Source organism: Bubalus bubalis, chromosome 13 (assembly GCF_019923935.1).
Source record: "Bubalus bubalis isolate 160015118507 breed Murrah chromosome 13, NDDB_SH_1, whole genome shotgun sequence".
Taxonomy (NCBI): Eukaryota; Metazoa; Chordata; class Mammalia; order Artiodactyla; family Bovidae; genus Bubalus; species Bubalus bubalis.
This window is the reverse complement of record NC_059169.1, coordinates 68,212,203-68,238,222: the sequence shown is the minus strand read 5'-3', so window position 1 is coordinate 68,238,222 and position 26,020 is coordinate 68,212,203. Positions and strand designations below refer to the sequence as shown.

Here is a 26,020-nt window from a genome sequence, read left to right as displayed (position 1 = left end):
CAGTCCCTGGGGCCACAAGAGTCGGACACGACTTAGCGACTAAACCACCACCACATATAAATACATATAAATATAAATGTACATAAGACCACACCTGACATAGAAAGAGAAGCTTCTGAGAAATCATAACTATTATATTATCATTATTCTTTTATTATTAGTATAAAGCTTTAAAACATTATAAATTTCCAGGGAACTGACTCTAAGGTAATAGACACATGGGAACAGATACGAGGGTATTTCTCATAGTGTTTTTTCATAAAGGCAAAAAACTGGGAACAATCAATAGGGGATTGGTTAAATTGTACGTACAGCATGCATAATGGAATATTATGTGGATGTTAAAATGATGATGTACACATATACTTATTCACATGGAAAGATATCGGTAACATTGCTGACTTAAAAAAACAAGCACAAAATGGCATGTGTTAATTACTGCAAAATTATCTGCCCATATCTCTACACAGCCCTTCAACAATCTTGCAAAGATGTTCACCAAAGTATAGAGGTTTGGAGCCATCTTTATTTTCTTCTATTTTTCACCACTGTTTCCTTTATAAATCCCAAACCAAAAAAAAAAAAAATACAGGTCTCCTTCCCAGTTACCTGGTGACACACATCGGTATGATTATCTGCAATCTAACATCTTGAGTGATCTCAGTTTATCTTTCAAAATGGCTAGTGGCTCTGGTGAACACCTGAGAGATGTTGGAGTCACTTAATTACAGTGAAATGTGTGTTTTCTAAATGGAGGATACAGACCACCGTCTCTTCAGCTTCGATCTAGTCTTTGAAAGGCGGGATTCTAAAATAAGATACATTAGTAAGGGTCATTCAATTTCCACAGAAACAGTTTGATTTAGGTAGAAGGGCATGGTGTTTAACCCATCGTGTGATGCTTTAGAGGTAAAGATAGGTGCTTTTTTAAAGCCAGGGATTCTTGTCTAAATCCCACCTCGCATTCTGAGGGAGGTGGGGTGCACTTCTGGAGGGGAACGTGAACCCTGTCCCTACAAACAATGTTCCCAGAGCAGAGTAACAACAATGTCTTAAAGGAACATATAGTACCTTCGGTGCCAGCATCCTCCCTGATATCGCAGATAAAAACAAAAGAAGCGAAAGTAAGACAGAAAGGCAGGGATCAGCAGGAAGCCACCCATTCCAACTTGTTCAGGACTGAGTTTCCCACAGCCATGTGCCAACGAGATGCTCTCCCACAAAAGCCAGAATTTCTGGCAGTCACGTACCATATAACCACTGGTAAGAAGTGCAAGGAATATAGTCACAGGCTTCTCTTATAAGCACAGAAACCTCCTTAGATGTCAGAAAGTATCTAACTTGGACATCTTTCATTTTAAGCAAGGAAATGTGAGGGACGAAATAACAGCTAAGTGAATGACGTGCACCCAAGAATATATGATATGCCTCTATAGATAAAAATGGCTTTTTTTTTAATATTCATTCTATATTTACAGTTTCTTATTTTATGGCTCTAAGGCAAAATATATATTAGACTGGGCTAAGTCTGAGATATTTTTAAAAATAAGGGAAAGTGTTGTTTCACTCACTGGGCAGTTATCAAATGCTACTCCCAGTGGGCCATCAGCTTTTTCTGTCTATCAAGGTTTCTCAAACTCAGTACTTCTGACATCTGGGGCCAAATAATGCTTCGTTGTGGGGGCCTGTGCTGTGCACTGTTGGCTGTTCAGCTGCATTCCTGGCCTCTATTTATTAAATGCCAGTAGCCCCCCTACCTTAGTCATGACACTTCAGACACTGTCAACCAAAATCACCCCTAGTTGGGAATCACAAATGTAAATAGTCATTTCCAAAGCAGAAAAAGTTTTTTTTTTTTTTTTTGGCAGCGCCATGTAGCATACAAGACCTCAGTTCCCTGACCAGGGGGGGAACCCATGCCCCCTGCAGTGGAAGCGCTGAGTCTTAACCACTGAACCGCCAGGGAAGTCCTTGAAGCAGAAACTTTTTGTAATTTTTTGAAATTTGATAAAATTGTATTTCCGAAGACAGTATTCTTCTTCCACTTTTTAAACTCAAAAACGTATATTCCATTGTTTCATATATAAGGCCTAATAATTATCAAAAAGCTATTAGCATTACTCAGGAAGCTGCAAGGTTAGATTTATATGGACACAGCCAGCCAAAAAGACATTTTTCTTAAATATGGTTAAAGAATGCTGCTGCTAAGTCATTTCAGTCGTGTCCGACTCTGTGCAACCCCATGGACTGCAGCCTTCCAGGCTCCTCCATCCATGGGATTTTCCAGGCAAGAGTACTGGAGTGGGGTGCCACTGCCTTCTCCAATGGTTAAAGAATATTATCATGCTATTGAAACTGCACGAAAACTCCGGGAGATGGTAAAGGACAGGGAAGCCTGGCGTGCTGTAGTCCATGGGGTTGCAAAGAGTCAGACACGATTGAGTGACTGAACAACAATAATTGAAATCGTGACTGATGTGACCTATCTTGTACGATGAGTGCTTCATAACTTCAAAAATGGCCAACAGTGCAAAAATGCAAATGCTTTAAGCATTACAACTGAGAGCCAACGGTGTTTGAAATTATCAGAAGGTAAAAGATGCCTTTAGTGAATTAAAAAAAACCTGCAGGGGTTGAGTGATTGATTGATTGTCCCACCCTGGCTGAGGTTGTGCTGCCAATAAGTGAAGCAAACAAATAAGTTGTAATGGAGAATTAAAGCCCAATGAATCTAAGACATGAAAAAACAGTATTAATGGCAATTGATTATTTAAAACACAACAACCACACTGCCCACAGCATTCAACTTACAGGAAAGTATTTCTGAACAACACCAAAATCGATAAAACCGATACCAATCCATACCACCAACGTCACAGTTGAAATGATGATGATAAATGGGACAAAATATCCACTAAACCGGTCAGCCAGTTGCTGAATGGGTGCCTAGGGAAATAAAACACCAAGATCGTGGGAAGTTACAATCTCTGAAGAAATATACCGGCCATGGGTGGACAAGGGCTGGGATTCCTAGCTCCCTCATTTACTATAGTTATTAGTCAATCTCTCTAACTCAATAAAATCTGCCTGATTCTGTGGGATTCTTGGAATAATTTCTAAAAGCAGGGAGCTGAAGTTATACTGCTTTTAAAATTCCTTCAGTACCTTGGACATCTGGGCCTCTTCCACTAGCTTCACAATCTGGGCCAAGGTGGTATCATTGCCCACGTGGGTGGCAGTGATGAGCACAGAGCCATGGGCGTTCATGGACCCAGCGATTACCGTGCTTCCGGGCTTCTTGGTGACGGGCATGGCCTCTCCTAGAGGTGGGGAGGAGACCAACGTTACGTGAGGAGTCCGATCAGTGTCTCCAGGGCCCAGGCAGGGCACTGACACCCACCCAAAGGGACCAAGTCCGCACCTGTGATGAGGGACTCGTCGGCCATGGTGTTGCCTTCTAGGACTTTCCCGTCCACGGGAAACTTGCCCCCGGGGACCACCTTGATGATGTCACCTCGTTGCACCAGCTCCATGGGCACCTGCTCCTCCCTGCAACAGAACCCGCTCAGGTTACACTCGGGGCCGCGCGGGAAGCCTGCCCCCCTGGCATGTCACCCAGGTCGGGTTCTTGACACTCCGCCAGCTTTACTCCGAGCAGTGGTCATCACTTTATCTACTGTGTCCAGACTGAGTCAATACTGTGCAGCTGCTGAGTGCCAGGCACTGTCCTAGAGCTGGGGAGACAGCTGTGAGAAGGACAGCCAAGTCCCAACCCTCATGAGGTCACTTCTGTGGAGCAAACAAACCAGCAAGATAGTTCCAAGACTTAAACAAGTGCTAAGCTGACAGCGAGCTGACTGCAGGGCTGTTTTCTGTGGTGGAGGAGGAGGAGGGAAGGGGACAGGCCTCATTTGAAGATGACCTTTCAGCTGGATGACAAGAGGACCCAACTTACAAGGAAAGAAAAGTCAAGGGGGAGGGACTTCCCTGGTGGTCCAGTGGCTAAGACTCTACCCTCCCAACGCAGGGGGGCTGGGTTCGATCCCTGGTCAGGGAACTAGATCCCACATACTGCAACTAAGAGTTCACATGCTGCAACTTTAGATCCTGTGTGCAGCAACTAAGGCCTGGTAAAGAAAAGAAAATTTAGGAGAAAAAGAACAGCTAACGCAAAGCCCTAGGAAAGGATGGAAGGGGCCTTTGAGAAACAGGAAGGCTGCAGGCAGGACTGGAGGGGTTTAAGTGAAGCAGACTGAACCCGGACCATGTTAGGTCTTGCAGAGCAAAGTGTGGGCTTTGGACATAAGGTTTTTAGTGGGAAAGTGACACCAGTTCACATTTTCAAGTCACGTCTCTGGCTGCTGCATGAGAATGGGCTGTAGGGGCAACAACAGAAGCTGAGAGAGGAGTCAGGCTATGGCAGCCTCTCAAGTGAAAGATGGCCTGGGCTGAATGTGGAGGGAAGAGAGACCCAGGAGCTTTGGGGGCACAAGATATTAGAAAGACGTGCAGATGCGCTGGACGCCCAAGAAAAGCAAGCATGAGCTCTTAGTTTCAGGTTGAGCAGCTGGGTGGATGAGAAGGCCTTTAATGAGATGGAGATGCCTATAAGAAAGCAGCTACAGAAGGAGAGGAACAGGAAAGGAGAGGAGATGAGGTCTCTGGTCTCACATGGTAAGCCAGAGATGCTTGCCTGACTTCCACACAGATGTGGCCAGTCCGAAGAGTTCAGTTCAGTCCAGTCGCTCATTCGTGTCTGACTCTTTGCGACCCCATGGACTGCAGCATGCCAGGCCTCCCTGTCCATCACCAACTCTGGGAGCTTACTCAAACTCATGTCCACTGAGTCAGAGAATAGGGGTAAAAAACTGGATTTGAGCTGAGATTAGAGGTCAAACCTGGAAATGGTAAGAGCTTCCCCAGCAGCATGGCTGGAAGAGAGACCTCAGCCCTGGGACACCCCATTTTAAGAGGCTGAGCAGGCGGAAGTGCCCACAGGAGGGGGCACCCACCCCATGGCATTGAATATACGGATGTTGTGGATGTTGATGCAACTATGTATAAAATTCATCACGCCCTACACTTGGGATTGGTGTTCTTCAGTGAAGGTAAGCGACAGCTTAATAAAAAAAGAAAAAGACAAAGTTTTAAAGGGACAGAAAAGAAGGGGAAATGCTGATGAGAGGCTGACATGAGCATTAAATGAGAGCAACGGTGGGATTTGGTTCATGGACATGATTTGATGTCTCTGGCAAAAGCGATTTCAGAAACCGGTGGAGGAACAAGGAAGGCTGGAGGGGGCTGAGAGACTGCAAGACGAGGAAACCAGACAGGAGCTGGAGGCAGCCTGCAGAAGAAGTGCTGCGCCTCCCTGAAGCCAGAAGTGAGGCCACAGGCTAAAGGGGATGGTGGTGGGACCAGAGCAGTTTCTGGGATGCCAAGAAGGCCGAGAAATAACCATTAAAAGGAGGCTGACCGCAGATATATAGAAGCCTTATTCTGTAAAAATGCCCAAGTTATGAAATATGATTTAAGAGTCAGTTTGTGTGTGTGTGTGCTTAGCTGCTCAGTCATGTCTGACTCTTGGTAACCCCATGGACTGTAGCCCGCCAGGCTCCTCCATCCAAGGAATTCTGCAAGAATACTGGAGCTGCTTGACATTTCCTCCTCCAGGGGATCCTGGTAACCCCATGGACTGTAGCCCGCCAGGCTCCTCCATCCAAGGAATTCTGCAAGAATACTGGAGCTGCTTGACATTTCCTCCTCCAGGGGATCTTGCAGGCCCAGGGATCGAACCTGCATCTCCTGCATTGGCAAGCAGATTCTTTACCACTGTGCCACCAGGGGAGCCCAAGAGTCAGTATATGTAACTGTAAAGAACATGGGCTCTGGAACTAACAGTGTAGGTTCTGTCCTAATTCCTCTGCTTAACACCTGTGTGACCCTGGGCCAGTTGCTTAGCCTCCCTGAACCTTAGTGTCCACATCTGTACAATAAGAGTACTAGGAGTTCCTTCCTCATAAGGCCGTTTTTTTCTCTTTTGGTTAAACACAAACATGTTAATATAGCATCTGGCAAAGAGTAAATGCTATTTAAGTCCCAGCAATAATGACAATAATCATTACTGTTTTTAATATCTGCCAATGTTATACACAGGGCTTCCCAGGTGGTGCTACTGATAAAGAACCTATCTACTAATGCAGGAGATGTAAGAGACACAGGTTTGATCCCTGGTTTGATCCCTGGGTTGGAAAGATCACCTGGAGGAGGGTATGGCAACCCACTCCAGTATTCTTGTCTGGAGAACCCCATGGACAGAGGGGCTTGGTGGGCTACAGCCCATAGGGTCACAAAGAGTCGGACACGACTGAAGTGACTTAGCAGTTAACCTTCTAAAGAAGAAAGACACTTCTCCCATTTTTATTCTTGGGCTAGTTGAACTCCTACCTCAGTATCAAGTTGAACTCATATCTCTCAGCCTGTCTAAATCCTCCAAATCTTGCGAGGCAGATCCAGCTCATGCACCACGTTCTGGGTAGCTCTGTTTGACCACCACTAGCCTTCTCCTTCTAAGTTCCAGACATACTGCCTGTACCTCTCACTTGGCGTCTAGCACACATACACCCCCTTGAACCCTCGCTCATTTTAGTATGTAAACGCTTTGCCTGCTGAAGTGGACTTACAGGAGGGATCTTTCTGTTGTGGCTGCCGCCGCCCCTCGCAAGGTCATGTGTCACGTCCTGTACACCATGGGTGTGTGCTGTGCAGCACACACACTGATATAAATTGATCAGGGACTTCTGACAGTGATGATTACCTGATGATCACGTTGTCTTCACCAAGGGTCACGACGGTGGCTTCCGTGGCTTGCAGAGACATGAGTTTGGCAAGCGCTTCTGAGGTTTTGCTCTAAGAAACAACCAGAATGTGAAGTGTGAGCGAGAGTAAGCCAACCTGTGCAAACCCAGGCCATCACTCACAAGGCTGGTGTTAGAGAAGACCCTGCAAGGAAAGGCGCTCCCTTGACACAGCCCCTCCGCACGTCTGCAGGCTTTCGGGGTGGGCGTCACCCGCTGCCCGGTGACAGAGAGCTGTGCTGCCACCAGCCTGAGTGGACGGGGCCACCAGGTCCCGCGAATCACATTTCAGGTGGAAGCAACAATACCCATCTGCCCACCGACCGCTTTCTTTTAGGTTCACTCTGATTTTTTTAGGGCCCGAGTTCCATTCTCTTATAGGACACGCCGACATCTGGAACAATGGTGGTAAGAACGGCATGACCCTGAGGTGGGGATGTGGATATCTAATCCAGGAAGCCACACGCTCGGTTCTTTACCAAGAGATGATGCGACCTCTGACCCGAAAGCCAGGGTTCTTTCCACTGCACGCGGCGCCTGAACAAAGGCTTTTAATCATTAACCAGATTAGCTGGGATTTTAGAAGTAGCGACTGGTTTGGAGATTAGCGGCTGGGGCACCTAATTATATGTAGGTTTCACGTTTCTTCGAGTCGTGCCCTTGATGGCGTATCATGAGTAATTCTAACCACGGTGTTCAGAGGAACTGAGGTTTGTGCTGCTGAGGAAAGAGCTCTGCCTTTAACCCGAGGCTGCAGTTACCTTCACCACGTGTTCCAGCCACCGCCCCAGGGCAATGAAGACGAAGAGCATGGGGGGCGTGTCAAAGAAGGTCACGGGGCTCCTCTCAGCCTTCTCGGCCACGGCCACCACCAGGATGACGAGGGAGTAGATGTAGGCGACGCTCGTGGCCAGCACGATGAGCACGTCCATGTTGGCCATCCTGTGTCTCAGAGATTTGTAGGCCTGGACATAGAAGTACCAGCCGCCGAGGAACTGGAAGGCGGTGGGGGAGAGCGACAGTCATGACCGGGCCCCTCGGGACTGCAAATACTCTGGGCTCACCCACGACTCGGACATCCCTTTGCCCTCTGTAACTGACACGTGTGAAATGTACTTCCTCACTCAGAGGACTTCTGGCCACAGGAGTGGATGCTCATGGGAGACCTTTAAGACCCAGAGGACTCAACCACGTAAATGTCCATGGATGGTGAAGATGGTGAAAGAGATCACAGTGCGTTCATACTGGGCACAGTGCTATGCGGTCCCTGAAGAGACTGCTGATGGGAGAGACGTACACAGTGCATGGTTGAGTGACAAAGCCAGTTATAGATCAGTGGGTCTAGTATAAGTCTATTTCAGCTGGAAAAAAAGGCCTATGTCTGTAGTAGTGAACACATACACACACAGACATATATGTATGTAAATATGTATTTTTCCTATACAGACGAGGATCTTGGGAAAAAAACAAATCCAGCCTACAAATACTTGCCTCCAGACAGTCCTAATTAATATGAATTAATTCTAATATTCTAGTATTAAGCCTAATATTAAGTCAGGAGTTTTATTTTATATTCCAAATGGAAGGCACGTCTCCCACCAGAAACACAGCTAGTTCCTGAATGTGGTCCCTAAGGTAGACAAAACACAAGGGCTGTGCCTTTTAAACTATGATTCCCCAGGACTGCATCTTGGTCATTCAAGACAAGATATAGAAGAGCAGCAAGAGCTCCAGGGCGGTCCAGCTGCTGCTTCTGATGGCGAATTCAGCGGGAAAAAAGCAAACGCACTACCCCAGATCACCAAGCCTTGCCTCGAAAGGGCTGCTGTTCCGGGGGAGTTTGGTCACCTATGAACTGCTCACGAAGCCAGGTCCTTTCTCGTTCCCCATGTTAGGCCCTTAGTGTCAGCCATAAGATAGAAAAAGTCAGCAACGGGCTGGGTGGCGGGGAAACAGGCGATGAAGAGGCACTTGGCGCAGCCGACAGCATGCTAAGCGGACAGCGCCTGCCGGCCACACGCAGGCATGCCGGGCGGGCGTGCCTCCCGCCAGCCCCCGATACGCACCTGGACAAAGGTGCACAAGATAAAGAAGATGAGATTCAGGATGGACAGTCCTGGGATGACATTGTGGTCCAGGACCGTCGACTGGGGCTCCTGGCTGGGTATCAGCATATAGATCATTAAACCCATGACGGGGATGCCAAACACCAGGCTGCACAGGAAAGAGTTCTTCCACCTGGAAAGCAACACGGACATGTCAGGCTCCGCCTGCCCCCTGGCTTCCAGGCTGGTCCCCTCCCGAGGACGCGGTTTGAGACTTGCCTCTGCCCCATGTCTGGGACAGACCACCAAGGGCTACCGTGAGAGCAGTGCTTGCTCCCTACACTGGCCATCTGAGGGGACATCAAAGGTCTAAACCTCCCTGCAAGGATGCTCCAGGGATGTTTAGACGTAGCCCTGGTCTGCTCGTGCCAGAAGTGGTACCTCCAATCTACAGGCGAGGCAACCAAGGCCCAGAAAAAGCTGAGCGTTCAGCCCCAAAGAGGCTGACCATCCTCAGACTATGGCCGCTACTGTTCTTTCTTCAAAACTCACACGTTAAGTGCTATCCAATCTGTTAGCCATCAGCCATAGGTAGCTATTTAAATTAAAATTAAAGTGAAGTGGAATTAAAAATGTATTTGCTGACTCACAGTGGCTGCATTTCATACTGGGCAATGCAGACATACAGCGTTTCTGTCATAGCAGAAGGTACTGCAGGACAGTATTGTTGTAAAGGGTTAACATTACGAGGTAAAGGCGATTAATTCAGCAGAAGGTGCTGTAGGAGGTGGCGGCGGGATGGAGGGGCAGTTTGGGGGGGCCACAGGGACCCCGATTAGCACAGAATCAGGCAGGGGAGGTACGGGGAGAACTGGCCCCATAGGCAGAGCTACAGTTCTGTTCTACCTACTGCTTTATTTCCACCTTGTGGTCCAAGTGATGAGCGTTGGGGATCCTCTGGGCCAGGGAGGCATGAAAGCCAATTTCCTTGTTATCAAAAGGAGGAAACAAGAAAGAAGGCACTTGGTTAAAACAGGCATCAGGAGAAAGCACTTTACATCTTTGGAAATGAGGTTAACCTACAACTGCCTCTGAGGACTCATGACTTCTGTCCCCACATCACCCTACAGATGCTGCCCACAGGGATGCCTGCTCCTTCTGTCGGCAAAGGCAGCGGACGCTGGGAGGTGACTGAGCCTGCCCAGAGCTGATGGATGCCGAGTTACAAGCTTGGGATTCGTGAGTGAAAGACTCCCCAGTATCCGTTGGGGAGTTAGTTGGTCAGTGGCCACTGCTCTCTGCAGGATGAAACTGAAGGTCAGAGGTCAAACCCCCGACCAAAGCCACAGCATCATCGGAAGTGCTGGATCCAGTCACAGGTGCCCCACCCCTCAGCACAGGCTCTCCCACTGAGCAGACCGACTCCAACAGCATCTGTGGTTTTTTCAGGGATTCTCTCTCCCAGTTCTTTGGCTGCCTCACTTCTCTCCTCCACCCTTCTCTGCCTTATTTGATCTGATCACTAGATTTCTGATTCCCTTTATGAAATTACACAGAAAAAGCTATCAGGAAATGTCCTGTCAGTCAGCGCAATAGAAAGAGGGGCCCCGGGGACTCTGATGTTGAGATTGTATGCAAAAATTTGTTACAGTAGGAGAAACAGCATGTAAGGCCATCTAAAGACAAATCCTTCACAACTAATGCCGGCCTAGTTACATCAGGAAATGATGCCCCAGAGATGTAGGAATGGGGGCCAGACATTGGCAATATTCCCTGAGTAAGAACAAGGAGGGAGCTACAGTGAGCTGGGTAGAGGCCAGCAGGGTGTTCTAAACAGGAAGTGGGGGAGACCTTCCCTGGTGGGTCAGTGGCTAAAACTCCAAGCTCCCAAAGCAGAGGGCCTGGGTTCAATCCCTGCTCAGGGAACTAGATCCCACATGCTACAACTAAGATTACACATGCTGCAGCTAAAAAAGGATCCCACATGCCACCACTAACACTCAGCGCTGCCAAATAAATCATGTTTTAAAATAAATAAAAAGAAACAGGAAGGGTACCGGAGATATGCTCCTAGCTCCACCTGGACACTGCCCATCATTACTGCATCCGTCAACTTCTCTTCCTCACCAGTGCCTTATCATCACTGTTCCATAAGACCTGCGGCATGGCAGAAACTGGATGCCCACTGAGCTTGGAGCTGGGAGACCTGGGTTTGAGTACCAGGTCTTGCAACCTTTAGCTGGGTGCGGGGGATCTAAGTCCCTGAACCTCTCTGGGGGGTCGCTCTTCTTCATCTGATAAAGAAGCTGAGTTATCTACCTCTAAGATTAAGGCACTATATCAACAGCAGTAACAGTATTTGCATATCAAAGAGCTCTGCTAGGCCAGACAACAGACAATACCTCTCTTATACACACACACACACACACACACACACACACACAAAGGAAAATTTAACACAACTCAAAGCCTGCTCTGAAATGTTTCATTTCATAAGCCACAGTCCCTGCTAAACTTCACCATTAGTCGTTACAAGTTCATCTGGTTCAGTTTTGACTGTCTCGGCCCAGCCAGATCACCACTGACACTCTGATACAGCACAGACCTGGGAGAGGATATGGAATGTCTATGGCAACGTGAGGAAGGAATGGAGTGGAGGTATATGAAACTGCGTTGACCGATTTTCCAAAGGAGAAATGACTGAACTCTCCTGCTGCAAAGAAGGCCCAAATGCAGGGAAACTCTTCCCAACACCAACAGTCCTTTCGTCTGCAGATACTTGGCACAGATGTAAATAATATTAAAAATTACTATTAGTCCCCCCCCCCCTTTTTTTTTTGGCTGTGTTGCATGGCTTGTGGGATCTTAGTTCCTAGCCAGGGATCGAACCCAGCCGGGCCTTCCTCAGTGAAAGCACAGCGTCCTACCCCTGGACTACCAGGGGATTCTCACAATTAGTCGACTTAACACTATGTACCAGGAATCCTGGTGATGCTGCTATTTCTCGGGGACTACTTGAAATTAAAACAATAATGTCTTTTTCTTTTTCCTGTTGTTTAGTTGTTAAGTCGTGTCCGACTCCTGAGATCCCATGGACTGTTGCCTGTCAGGCTCCTCTGTCCAGGGGGTTTCCCAGGCAAGAATACTGGAGTGGGTTGCCTTTTCTTTCTCCAGGGGATCTTCCCCACCCAGGGATCAAACACACACCTCTTGCAACCCTGCATTAGCAGGTGGATTCTTGGCCAATAAGCCACCTGGGAAGCCCCCTTCACTGATTTTCAATCTCAGATTATCTGAGACTTACTAAACCCTTATAGTTTATTTTAAAATAAGTCACCTTATATCCATGGGAAAATCTGAAGGATTTTATCAATATATTATACTAGCTGATTTTCTCTCTCTTTTTTAATTAGCTACATTTTGCTCATTTTTCTATGATGATTATAAATCACTGTTTTTAAAAACATGGGTGCAAAATTTTTTGGATGAATGACTCACCTCGATGAGTTTAACAATATCCCGCGGACCAATAATTTCAGGATCAAACTTCACGTGGGCTTTGCTGGTGGCGAGAGCCACAGAGGCGTAGGTGATGCCTTCTGTCCTCCTGAGTTTGGATTCTATGTTGTGAACACAGGAGGCACAGGTCATCCCCGTGATCTGCAGCAAAGGATGACAAAGATCCCATTGACCTAGGGTCCAGAGGACTCCATCAGTGGCATACAGGGAGCTGGTTAACAGGCAGCCACAAGAACTCTGTCCTCCTTCCCAACGTGCAAGCCCCCGAACCCCCAGTGCAAGATTTTAACCCCAGACATTCCCCAGAGGCTTCAGGGAATATAACCAGTGGCTCCTCCCCACCTCAGGTACAGGAGACCAATCACTAAGTAGATGGCAAGGACTGAGGCCTGGCTCCCAGCTCTGTTAACGATGGACTTTCACAGCCCTGTCCTGGTTATCCATTTCTGCCACCCCAGGCTGTGTGTACCAGTGTGAGAAAGGAATTCCAAGTGAGTCAGCCATCTGTCATCTGCATCAAGTGAGCGAGATGACTAACTCTTCTGAGTATCACTTCCCTGGTGGCTCAGATGGTAAAAGTGTCTGCCTACAATGCAGGAGACCCGGGTTCAATCCCTGGGTCGAGAAGATCCCCTGGAGAAGGAAACGGCAACCCACTTCAGTACTCTTGCCTGGAAAATCCCATGGATGGAGGAGCCTGGGAGGCTACAGTCCATGGGGTCGCAAAGAGTCGGACAGGACTAAATGATTTCACTTCTTCACTTCTTCTGAGTATCAGTGGTCAGCACTTCCCAGAAAACAAATTAAATACAGACATAAAATACCTGAGCATGTGATGACGATACAAGTATCGATACCGCTTAGTGTCTTAAAAAATAACACTGCAATTTAAAAAAACAAAACATTGTTCAAAAAAATGTTTTCATCTTCCCCACTGTCTTTTTTTTTTTTTTTGGCCACACCACACAGCATGTGGGATCTTAGTTCTCCGCTCAGGGATGGAACCCACACCGGCTGCATTGGACGCTTGCAGTCTTAACCATTGGACCACCAGGGAAGTCCCCCCAAATGACAGTCTTGTTCTAGATTTCCCATGCCGTAGTCTGTGCAGAGACGAGCACCTCTGGACCTGGAGGTTTTCAGAGGGGCCCTGCTCCTGTTGCCAGCCCTGATTCCGGCTGTAACCCAGCGAGTGCTACCCTGGGCCCCTCTGCACACACCGAGGCCCGGCCAGAGCGGAGGGCTTGCTCTACAATGAACACTACTTATCAGGACCTCAAAGTGCCACTCATGTCCTCAGCACTTACTCTTCAAACATTTACTCACCACTAACAGCAGGGACTAAACACAGCAAAGAAGAAAGATGCAGTCACTTTGGTAAACAGTGTTACTCAATGCTTGCGGATTCCTTCTAAGTCTCCCTTTATTTGTACAAAAGAAGCTTTCCACAGAAGTGCTTGTGAGCACACTACATGTGAAATAGGAGACCCATCTGTTGTTTTCCATGATTTGTTGACAAGTACAGCTGGCAACAGAGGGCAGATGGGAAAGCATGCCCCCACCTCATCCCGCCCCCTCCAGCAGTGCTGGGAGCAGCAACCACCACGGACGGCGTTCACCCCGGACCAAGTGCCTGGCCACACTCTAGTCACCAGACACCTTCCAGATATGTTCTGTGCCTCCGACCAAGCCCTCTTCCCCTGGAATGGCTGCTGGCTTCCTCGCCGACTCACATCCCATGGCCTGGACACCCCTCTGGCCTTTCAGCTTCCCTCCCGGCCTCACGGGACGTGTTCAGATTTGACTCCCTTGAACCACCAAGCTCAGGATAGTCGCTGGCTCTAATTCCTCTTCCTCTCCCACCACTGCCTCCTCCTCCTAAAACCCTGGATGCATCCCTATGATTCTCTGACACAGAGGGCATTCCTTCACAAAACAAACAGATCCTAGTTACTGGCTTCAAAGGAGAACCCAGCGACGACAGGATATAAGCAAGATGGGTGAGCATCCTGCTCACAGCCCCGGCTGCGGAGGCTGTCTCAGGCCTGCACAGCCCAGCCCCCTGCTCCAACCCAGCCGCCGTGCTTACCATCAGCTCGAGGTCACCATCCGAGCCCGTGTAGTCTTCCATCACTGCTGCCTCAAAGCCCAGGTCCTGGATGAGCTTCGCTATCTCCAGGGGCTGGATGGCTTCCAGGTTGTACTTCACCTCTGCCTTTCCCGCCATCAGGGAAACCAGCACGGACAGGATCCCTGCAACCAGCGGGGCACAGCTGGAACCCTCCGGGCCAGGCCTCTAGGAGATGATGAGCCCAACACAAGCTAGCAGAGGAAGACCTCTGCCCCCAGAAGTTTCTAGAACAGTGATGCTCACACTTGGCTGGGTGTGAGGATCACCTGGGGAGGAGCGCTAACAGTCACCATACCTGGCCCTTTGTATTAGGCACTCAGTCCTGTCTGACTCTTTGCGACCCCATGGCCTGTAGCCCGCCAGGCTCCTCTGTCCATGGGATTCTCCAGGCAAGAATACTGGAGTGGGTTGCCAGACCCTCCTCCAGGGGATCTTTCCCACCCAGGGATCAAAGCTGAGTCTCATTATGTCTCCTGCATCACAGGCAGCTTAAAGCTCTCCTGGGGGTTCCAATGGACAGCCAAGCGTGAGAGCCACCATTCTAGAGCCAGGCTCCTCACACGTTAGTGGACATACAAATCACCCAAGGACCTGGTGAAAGCACAGACTCTGGCTCAGTGGGTCTGGGGTTCGCTCTGGGGGTCACCCCACTCCCAGGCTGAGCCATGCTGCTGCCCCGGCAGGGGCAGCTTTGAGTCGGGCCCTAGGAGACACTGGTGAGGACGTATACCTCAAAGCAGGGGACGGCGTCTGCAGCTGGCAACTACTGTTACACCAAGGAGGTACTTTTCCCTCCACTTTCACACACAGGAGAAAAAAATAATTTTCAAAAGTGGTTTCCTTACTCTTTTTCCATTTTCAATTGCTTTCAGGAATATAAAAGAAATCCCACGGACTATCTTGCTACTGCTATTGCTCATTAATAGTTTAAGGGAGGGAGGTCCTGCCTTCCACTGAGTGAAAAAAATAAATAAAAAATAAAATACTGTGTAATTTCATTTGAAAAAAAAATTGTTTAAGGGGAGAAAAGAAAGCTCATTCACGTAAATGAAAGGAATGATGTGCTTTAAAAAACAATGTCATAAGGGATAAAATGAGGGATTCAGGTGAGGAAGAGAAACATGGACCTGTGAACCACAGGGTAACTTCCAAGTGACCCACCCAACGGTGACAGGGGAGCTCCAGGAACACCTCAGTTTGAGAACCATCCTCTAGAGCCTCAGGGAGCCGTAGGCTTGGTGAGCGGAGGTCACAACGAGCCGCAGGAAGACAGAAAGTGACCCCGGAGGCCAGCAGAGTCATGGTTCAGACATTCTCCAAACACAAAATTGGGACAGGATTTTTGTTCCACTTTCAGGCTTAAGAAACCAGATGGCTGATGTTGTTTAGAGGACAAAACTTTGGCATTTTTACAACTGTTTATGATTTACAGGGACAACAGGGCAGAATATTTGAAACTGGAACTTCTCCACAAAATACAGGCTATTGATGATGTATTTGACAGTAAGAGGCTTTGGAAGGGAAAACCACAGACTGCTACCAAGACAAGCTAGGTGGGGAGGCCACTCATGACTGTACCTTGACCTCTAAACCGGGTTCCCCATGGCTAACTCACTCAGGGATCCATTTTATTTCAAACTAAATACTCTTTAAAGGGCAGAATGCCAACTGTTCCAGATGTTTCCAGAGAAACATCTATCCTCTAACATACAATGAACACGCCACCAGATTATCAGTGCGTGCTAAGTCATGTCCGACTCTTTGTGACCCCATGGACTGTGGCCCGCCAGGCTCCTCTGTCTGTGGGATTCTCCAGGCAAGAATCCTGGAGTCGGTAGCCATTGCCTTTCTCCAGGGGAATCTTCCCAACCCAGGGATCGAACCCACATCTCCTGCATTGGCAAGTGGGTTCTTTACACTGAGGCACCAGGGAAGCCCCACCAGATTATCAGGGCTCCTGATAAACGTGGTCAGTAGAGATGCCAAAGGGCGCACACACCACCCCATATTGCTAACCGTGACGCCCAACAGTCTACGCGACCGCCTTGCAGCAGCATTCCAGGCTCTGCACTGTGGACCTCTTACCAGGTTCTTTCTGCAGGTTCCTCTCTATGTTGGACACACAGGACGCACAGGTCATGCCTGAGATCTGTAGGAAGCACTTCTTTGGGGCCACCGTGGTGGAGGCCGGCAGGGACTTGGGCGACTGGCGGGGGATGTGGTTAGTATGGAGCTCCCCTGGCTGGGGAGTCCCTCCCTGCATGGGCAGAGGTGCGCCAGCGGCCGCGTGCCCCATGGCACTCCCAGAGCTGTGGTTGCCAATGTGGTTGCTGGAACAGTTTTCTAGGACACAAGGTCAGAAAGCATTCAAATTAGAAATCATTCAAATTAGAAATCATTCAAACTAGAAGAATGACTTAATTTTTTTCTGGAACAGGAGGGTCAAGCCTAACAATATTCAGGTCAAAGTTCATGGAGAAGATATGGGTGGGATGGGGAACCGGAGATTTCATCACTGAATCTCTCTCTCCACAGTCAGACGGAGACACGATTCCACATGTAGGAAAACACACCAATACTGCAAGGATGGAATGTTCTGGGTAGACGAATGCTCTAATGGATGACGACAATAACAGCAGTGGTAGGAACTCCCCAGGCACCCCACCCTGTTAGGCACACATATGGCCTCCTTTAACTGTCAACGTAGCCTTGTGGCAAATACTGCTACTGATTCTATTTTACAGATGAAGAAATGAGTTATAAGAAATTAAAGACTTTGTCCCAAACCCCTCAGAAATCAGGGAATCGAGCTCACACATCTGGACTGTCTTTTAACCACTATAGCATCCTGGTAAACAGAGGCCCACTCCCTCCCCTCTGAGAATCAAACTGCCCCAAACACCTTAATTGAGTTGCTGCCCCTTCCCTCATTTGTCTAAGTCCTCTGTACATTCTGGGCAGGAGCCCTTTGTCAGCTGTGCCCACTGTGAACATGGCCTGACAGCCTGTGGCTTGCTTTGTCACCCTCATCTAATGCTATCTCTTTTGATAAGAGAAGCCCTTGATGTGAATGAAGCCCAATGTACAGTCAACTAAACCAACTTCAGTGGTGATGCACTCTTTCCTCTGTTAATGGACATGTCTACCTCAACAATGAAAATATTCACGATGTTTTCTTCCAGCTCTGGCTTCTTCACTGAGCTCTGTTATCTTACATGAAGGTCTACATTCAGGACACTGATATGCCTCACATTAACTTCTGTGTAGGTCTGAGGTGATGACCAAGGGTAATTTCTTTCTGCTTGGATTTCCAGTCATCCGGCTCCAATACTGAAAAGGCCATCCTTTCTCCACCAAGTTCCAGGGATCAGGGAGCAGACATTTGCCCACCACACATGTATAGACGGATGTAACTAAGCATCAACCAGATCAAGATACAGAACGATTTCATCGTTCTGAAAAGTTACACTTTTGCGATGGCACGAAATACTCTTGAAGAGTGTAGAAAGGAATGCCATCATTTGACGACGACCTCTCGTTATTTCAAAGTCCAGAGCTGCTATGATAGAAGCTCATTTTCTGGAAAGTCACACTTTCATGATGACACAAAATACTCTTGAAGTGTACGTAGAAGAGAATGCCATCATTTGACAATGAACTCTCATTACTTCAAAGTCCACAGCCGCTACAATAGAAGCTCATTTTCTGGAAAGTGCTAAAACTACTTCCACTCACTTGGAGTGCAGCTGATGGACACTTTCAGCACCTTCAGTGAAGACCCTCCAGTGCTCTGGCCTTAGAGCCCTCCACCTTCTGGATGCAAAGACTATCACCTCACCTAGCACAGTTCTGCTCTCCTGGACCTTGTCCTTCAAAATGACTCCACCTCTGGATCTCAGGCTCTTAACATTCAACCTCCTACTCTTAATCCACCAATCCCTCCTGCTGCTCTCCATCACCACTGTCTGGATTCACTCACCTTGTATTCAAATACTGTGGTCAACAGTTTCACTAACATTCGTGCTATTCTCCAACACAGAGGTCTAACTCAACTAAATTCTAAGCTTTGAAGACTGCTAAAGTTTAAATAAATGAACAGAAACTCAAGCCAGCCTATGCTACCGGGTCCTTTATGCCAACCCTGAGAGGGCATATACATTAATTTGGCTTTCTGGAAACCTACGTAACAGTATTATCAAAAATGGTACCTGTAACAGTTTGGTACTTAGTAGTGGCAGAATAAATATTTGCGATGGAATGAAATAAGGCTGATATCCTATGACCCAGCAACTACACTTTCAGATATTTATCACAAGGAAATGAGTCTGTGCAAGGAGAAACAAATCATGTGGTTGGACGACTGTCCTCAAGGAACCCCTGGTCAATTCAGAATGACCGAAAAAAACACAAATAATGTATTCGTATAAAAATACAATTACAAATACAAAAAAAAATACAAACCATTTACGTGGTTTTAAAAGATAGTCATCAGCACACTTACACACACACACACACACACACACACACAGAAGTCACTCAGTTGTGTCCGACTCTTTGCGACCCCATGGATTGTAGCCCACCAGGCTCCTCGGTCCATGGGATTTTCCAGGCATGAATACTGGAGTTGGTTGCCGTTTCCTTCTCCAGCAGCACACTTACAGTTTATCCTAAATTAAGTCTGACAGGTAAAATACAGGACGCCCGGATAAAACTGGATTTCAGATAAACAAGGTTTTTGGTTTTTTTTTTTAGTTATGTCTCAAATACTGCATGGGACATACTAATTCTAAAACATTCTTCATTGTTTATCTGAAATTCAAATGCAAACTAGGTGTCCCGGATTTTTATTTGCTAAATCTGGCACCCTAAGTACCTCTTGGGCTAAACATAATTCTCATAATTGTGGCCAATCAAAACCCCTGTTTTCTCCCCAGGTTTACTTTTTGTTGAGTTCAATTATTCTGGATTATGTAGTTCAAGGAAAATTTCTTTTTACTGCCATGAACTTGATTCCACTGTTGAAAGACTTTAAGCCTCATGCAAACAGAGCAGATGGCCACTCTACACTGCATGTCTTACCTTCTGAGTACAGGATTTACTGTCCTGCTGTTTTCCTTACTGATTTTTGTTTAAAAACAAAACTCCTTCCTGAAACTTGGTACAAAGACAAAGCACAGCGTGAGGCACAGTTCCTCCTCATGACTCACACGCTCCCATCAGGGGTGTGTGTACAGGGATCTGAGCCCCCCTGAGCCCCCTGTCTAGGAAGGGCTCCTCTGGGGGGAGGTGAGTGGGAATGAGCCATGAGGGGTTGGGGGGGAGGTGGTGGAAGGGTTTCTGCCATCTCCCATGGCTCACTCCCACCCTCTCCCCCCAGAGGAGCCTTCCTACCACCACCGAGCCCCCTACCTCACCAGCCTACCCCTGCGGCCTGGCATGGTTTCCCCTTCTCGCTACCACATGAGCTCTCCAGAGGGGCTACACCTCACTGCCCAGCGGCCCGCAGCTCACACAGGCCTGGCGAGGGGCAGAAACACAATAGGTGCCAGGACATCGTGCAGGGCTCCATGCAAGGGAAGTGGAGGGAAAAGCAGCAAGTGAGTGGCTGGTGGGTCAATGCGAGGGGGCTTGGGGACGGCCACCACCCAGGAAACGTTCTACTGACTGACGTGGGGTCAAGCCTGTGGGCACCTCACTTTGTGAAGGCTGTCTTGTCCCCCTCTTCTCACAGCCGTGGCTGGTGGTGGGGGAAAGGAACCATCGTCCCGCCCTTTCCTTCTTTCCCGCTTTCAAAAGAGTGGGCTCCAGGGGCTAGAACCAAGGTCCTGTTGTCTTTATTATTCTGTTTTGTTCAGCAGAAAAATCTCTGAGCAAACGAGAATGGTTCCTTTAGAGAGAGGAGGGCCAGGTGTTCCCACAGTACGTTATTTACAAACAACACAGGATCAGCGTTCTCTTCAGAAAAGAAGCCAAAAGTGCAAGGAACTTAGCATTGAGTCCCAGCGACCTGAAAGGCAACACAGAAACACCCAGGAATTCTAGCTCCTCGATTCTGACAACTGGCCCACCAGCTTAAGTTGCAGAATTGTCAGCTCGGGGGACCCGGGAGGCAGGGAGTGTGGCTCCCCTGTCCAACTGTGCGGGGACCACGTCGTCGTAAGACAAGAGAGAAAGGAGACGCCCCCCACGGAGCCCTGACACGCATCACCACATACCAGCCAGGATGGAGGCCTCGAATCCCATATCCTCCACTGCAGCTCGCAGTTCTTCTGGGTGAGTTCGAGATGGATCGTACAGAACCACTGCAGTCCCTTCGGCCAAAAAGACTGAGATCTGGTGCACACCCGCCCTCTGGGAGATCAGGCCTTCGATGGACTGGACGCAGGACTTGCAGGTCATGCCGGCAATGGCCAGCATCATGGTACAGGGCGCACTGGACGCCGGGGGGCTCCTGGAGTCTGGCCCACTCCCTTCCGCTCCATTGGGAAGAGAGACTTTAAAGTTCCCAGGAGGAAGGGCCTCAATGGCCCTCCGCAGGGCCCCCGGGGAGACGAGAGAAGGATCGTACTGGACTCGGGCAGTCCTGCTCTCCAGGGACACGTGAATACTCTGAACCCCGGGGAGCCGGCCGATATTGTCTTCAATGTTCAGGACACAAGACTTACAATGCATTCCATCCACTCTCAGGTGCAGGGGGACCCCCTGGCCCCCCGGGGTCTCAGAGTTATTGTCATTCTGATTAACGGGAGCCGGAGGGGCTGCTGAGAGGGTGCTCTGGAGCCGCCTGACGTCTATGGGTCCCAGGCTCACGGGGGCCACCTTGTTCTTGATGACAGCTTCAAAGCCCATGTCAGTTATGTGGTCCCTGAGGTCTTGGGGTTGGATAAGGTAAGGCTGGTAAGTGATGACTGCCTCCTGGCTGCTGAGCAAGACGCGGACCCTCACGACGCCCTGCAGTTTCCCGATCTTGCCTTCTATGGAGCTGACACAGGACTGGCAGGTCATGCCCTCCACCCGAAGTTTGACCACGGCCTCCGAGGCGGGTGAGACCCTGGAGGGCCAGGAGGTGGCCTTTCCCTCGGCCACACTGGCCTGGAAGCCCATGTCTTCAATCTGATGGCAAATCTGCATCAGGCTTACCACTGAGGGCACGTACCTCACCTCAGCGCTGCCCTGCTCCAGGGAAACCTTAATGCTCACAATGCCTTTCAAACTGGAGACCCTGCCCTCGATGGACTTGACACACGACTGGCAGGTCATGCCCACGATGCTGATGGTGCCAGTGGCCGTCTGGGAGGGGCACATGCCATCCAGGTCATCCTCGTAGCCATTGTTGTCAAAGGCAAAGCTCTGCTTCATCGCTGGCTGAGAGAGCTTAGACAGGATCTAAAAGAAAGAGAAGGAACATTTTTTATCCTTCAAGTGAAACGTTCTCTAAAATCTCCCAGCTTGTCTGGGCCCTGAGAAAATGGAAAACAATACTGCTGGTATCCAAACATCTCAAGAGGACAAGAACATCAAAAGACACTACTCATCAAATGAATGGGCTTCCCTGGTGGCTCAGTGATAGAGAGTCCACCTGCAATGCAGGAGATGCAGGTTCAATCCCTGGGTTGGGAAGATGCCCTGGAGAAGGAAATGGCAACCCACTCCAGTATTCTTGCCTGGAGAATCCCATGGACAGAGGAGCCTGGTGGGCTACAGTCCATGGGGCTGCAGAAGAGTCGGACACAACTAAGCTTCTAAATAATGACAACAACAAATGTCAAATGAAAGGATTCAGAGGGGTTCCTTCCAGCTGTTTCTGTGATTCTGAACACAGAAGTCAAAAGCCCACCTTGGTGAAATGTTTTTCTACCATGGATGGAGTAAAGGTTTCCGCAGGAAAGGAGACCATGATGGGACTGACAGACACGGGACAGGCATGGCGAGTCCGAACACACACAGAGAGCACAGAAGCGCACAAGTCCCTCGAGACCTTCCCGACTCCAGTCAACACTTGAAACCGCCCCACTGGGCTCGGTCCTTTTAGCTCCAATTTTGGAGGTCCTGCTGGAATGCAAATACACAGGATAGCCAACACCCTAATTCTGCCTCTCTTTCTAGGCGTGTCCATCTCATTCTCTTAGCAGGGGTTAGATTTAACGACCACCAGGCACATGTTCCGAGTACAGACCTCCCAGCCCGTGGGGCCAGACCACGGTGCCTATGACCAAGCGTCAGAAAGGATGCTCCCTGAGCTCAGCGGTGCCCAGGGCACCAAGGGGAGCGTGAGGGGGACAGCTGGAAGAACAGGAAGTCAGGCTGAACAAGTCAAGTCTCGGAGCTGCCTCCACAGAGTCCCTGCCCCACATGGACCACTGTAGTTATTACTCAAAAGGACACATGCTCCACCAAACTAAAGGGATTCATTTTTTTATTTGATCATGGCTCAAGTGTAATTTCCTGAACTCTTCTCATGATGTTGTGGCTTCAGCCATTCTATTCAAAATTTCCTCTTCCTAAGATCCCAGCCTCACCACCTCATAATTAGATATAGTTTTTCAGTTCAGTTCAATCGCTCAGTCATGTCTCTTTGTGACCCCATGAACCGCAGCACTCCAGGCCTCCCTGTCCATCACCAACTCCCAGAGTCTACCCAAACCCATTGTCCATTGAGTTGGTGATGGCATCCAACCATCTCATACTCTGTCATCCCCTTCTCCTCCTGCCCTCAATCTTTCCCAGCATCAGGGGCTTTTCAAATTAGTCAGTTCTTCGCATCAGATGGCCAAACTTTGGAGTTTCAGCTTCAACATCAGTTCTTCCAATGAACATCCAGGACTGATCTCCTTTAGGATGGACTGGTTGGATCTCCTTGCAGTCCAAGGAACTCTCAAGAGTCTTCTCCAACACCACAGTTCAAAAGTATCTATTCTTAGGTGCTCAGCTTTCTTTATAGTCCAACTCTCACATCCATACATGACCACTGGAAAAACCATAGCCTCGACTAGACGGACCTTTGTTGACAAAGTAATGTCTCTGCTTTTTAATATGCTGTCTAGATTGGTCATAGCTTTCCTTCCAAGGAGTAAGTGTCTTTTAATTCCATGGCTGAGATCACCATCTGCAGTGATTTTGGAGCCTACAAAATAAAGTCTGACACTGTTTCCACTGTTTCCCCATCTATTTCCCATGAAGTGATGGGACCAGATGCCATGATCTTAGTTTTCTCAATGTTGGGCTTTAAGCCAACTTTTTCACTCTCCTCTTTCACTTTCATCAAGAGGCTCTTTAGTTCTTCACTTACTGCCATAAAGGTGGTGTCACCTGCATATCTGAAGTTATTGATAGTTCTCCCAGCAATCTTGATTCCAGCCTGTGCTTCTTCCAGCCCAGTGATTCTCATGATGTACTCTGCATATAAGTTAAATAAGCAGGGTGACAATATACAGCCTTGACGCGCTCCTTTCCTATTTGGAACCAGTCTGTTGTTCCATGTCCAGTTCTAACTGTTGCTTCCTGACCTGCATACAGATTTCTCAAGAGGCAGGTCAGGTGGTCTGGTATGCCCATTTCTTTCAGAATTGTCCACAGTTTATTGTGATCCACACAGTCAAAGGCTTTGGCATAGTCAATAAAGCAGAAATAGATGTTTTTCTGGAACTTTCTGGCTTGTTCAATGATCCAGCAGATGTTGGCAATTTGATCTCTGGTTCCTCTGCCTTTTCTAAAACCAGCTTGAACATCTGGAAGTTCATGGTTCACGTATTGCTGAAGCCTGGCTTGGAGAATTTTGAGCATCACTTTACTAGCATTTGAGATGAGTGCAATTGTGTGGTAGTTTGAGCATTCTTTGGCATTGCCTTTCTTTGGGATTGGAATGAAAACTGACCTTTTCCAGTCCTGTGGCCACTGATGAGTGCAGCACGTTCACAGCCTCATCTTTCAGGATTTGGAAAAGCTCTACTGGAATTCCATCACCTCCACTAGCTTTGTTTGTAGTGATGCTTCCTAAGGCCCACTTGACTTCATATTCCAGGATGTCTGGCTCTAGGTGAGTGTGAGTGGTCACACCATTGTGATTATCTGCAACGTGAACATCTCTTTTGTACAGTTCTTCTGTGTATTCTTGCCATGTCTTCTTAATATCTTCTGCTTCTGTTAGGTCCATACCATTTCTGTCCTTTATTGAGCCCATCTTTTCATGAAATGTTCCCTTGGTATCTCTAATTTTCTTGAAGAGATCTCGTCTTTCCCATTCCATTGTTTTCCTCTATTTCTTTGCATTGATTGCTGAGGAAGGCTTTCTTATCTCTTCTTGCTATTCTTTGGAACTCTGCATTCAGATGCTTATATCTTTCCTTTTCTCCTTTGCTTTTTGCTTCTTTTCTTTTCACTGCTATTTGTAAGGCCTCCTCAGACAGCCTTTTTTTTTTTTTTTTTTTTGCATTTCTTTATCAGTACTGCTTCAGACATTTGGGCATAGGATTTTATATATGGTACCTGATTATAAAAAAAAAAAAGTATATGTCACTAGGCACCTATACAACCCTGCTCATCTTCAGTTGAATCTCCATTATGTGGACTGATCTTCTATGTCCCCGTGTATAAAATGCAGATCTTTTCAACTTCAGCTTTTGAGCAGCTTAACAAGATGAAAATTTAAATAACTTTTGAAACAGATTATGAATATTTATTTGTATAACCACAGAGGAAATCATAAGCTAATTTGGGATTAATAATTACAAGGAATTTTTTTTTTAATATTTTTAAATAGAGAAAAGGGAATAATTAATTTATGAGTGTGCACTAAGTTGCTTCAGTGTTGGATCCTCTACGATGCCATGGACTATAGCCTAACAGGCTCTTCTGTCCATGGGATTCTCCAGGCAAGAATACTGGAGTGGGTTGCCATGCCCTCCTCCAGGGGATCTTCCCAACCCAGGGATTGAACCTGCGTCTCTTATGTCTCCTGGGTTGGCAGGGGGGTTCTTCACTGTTAGAACCTAGTGTTTCGGTTATCCGTTACTACATGACAAACCGAAACTAGTGGCTTATGATGACCGCTCACAGTTTTTCGGTTCAGACAGATTTGGCAAGAAATGCTCATCTCTGCTCCATAGAGCATCATCTCGGGTGACCTGGATGGGGCTCGGAACTATCTTCCAAGAAGATAGTGCATTCATGACATAGCTGGCAAGTTGATGCTGGCTGCTGTTGGTAGGGACCTTGGTTCTCTTTCATGTAGCCTCTCTCCATGGCTAGGCTGGGCACCTCCCAATTGAGGTTTTCTGGGTTCTGAGAGGCAGGGTCACAATAGTAAGCATTCCTAGAGAACAAGCACTTACCAAGTCTCTGCCTGCATCACACTTGTTAATCCACCATTGGCCAAAGCCAGTCACAAGGCCAAGCTCAGTCAATACAGGAGAGAATTACATAAGGGTTTACATACAAGTTTACATACGTGAGTCTCAGTGAACTCCGGG

The 26,020-nt window shown here is 48.0% G+C and overlaps 1 protein-coding gene across 6 annotated transcripts in view; it reads right to left on the bottom strand.

The window, feature by feature from the left end:
- ATP7B (ATPase copper transporting beta) overlaps positions 1-26,020 on the bottom strand; it is a 71,703-nt gene that overhangs the window by 13,593 nt on the left and 32,090 nt on the right. For 5 of the 6 annotated variants that reach the window (XM_044926789.2, XM_044926788.2, XM_044926787.2 and 2 more), the window contains 11 exons: positions 20,768-21,938; positions 16,638-16,895; positions 14,511-14,674; positions 12,401-12,562; positions 9,813-9,889; positions 8,924-9,095; positions 7,619-7,852; positions 6,818-6,909; positions 3,422-3,549; positions 3,166-3,320; positions 2,812-2,946 (listed from right to left, as the gene is read on the bottom strand). In XM_044926789.2, coding sequence (XP_044782724.2) covers positions 2,812-2,946; positions 3,166-3,320; positions 3,422-3,549; positions 6,818-6,909; positions 7,619-7,852; positions 8,924-9,095; positions 9,813-9,889; positions 12,401-12,562; positions 14,511-14,674; positions 16,638-16,895; positions 20,768-21,938 — 2,748 coding nt within the window. The remainder of the gene's footprint in view (positions 1-2,811; positions 2,947-3,165; positions 3,321-3,421; positions 3,550-6,817; positions 6,910-7,618; positions 7,853-8,923; positions 9,096-9,812; positions 9,890-12,400; positions 12,563-14,510; positions 14,675-16,637; positions 16,896-20,767; positions 21,939-26,020) is intronic. The other variant, XM_044926786.2, reaches the window with a different exon arrangement.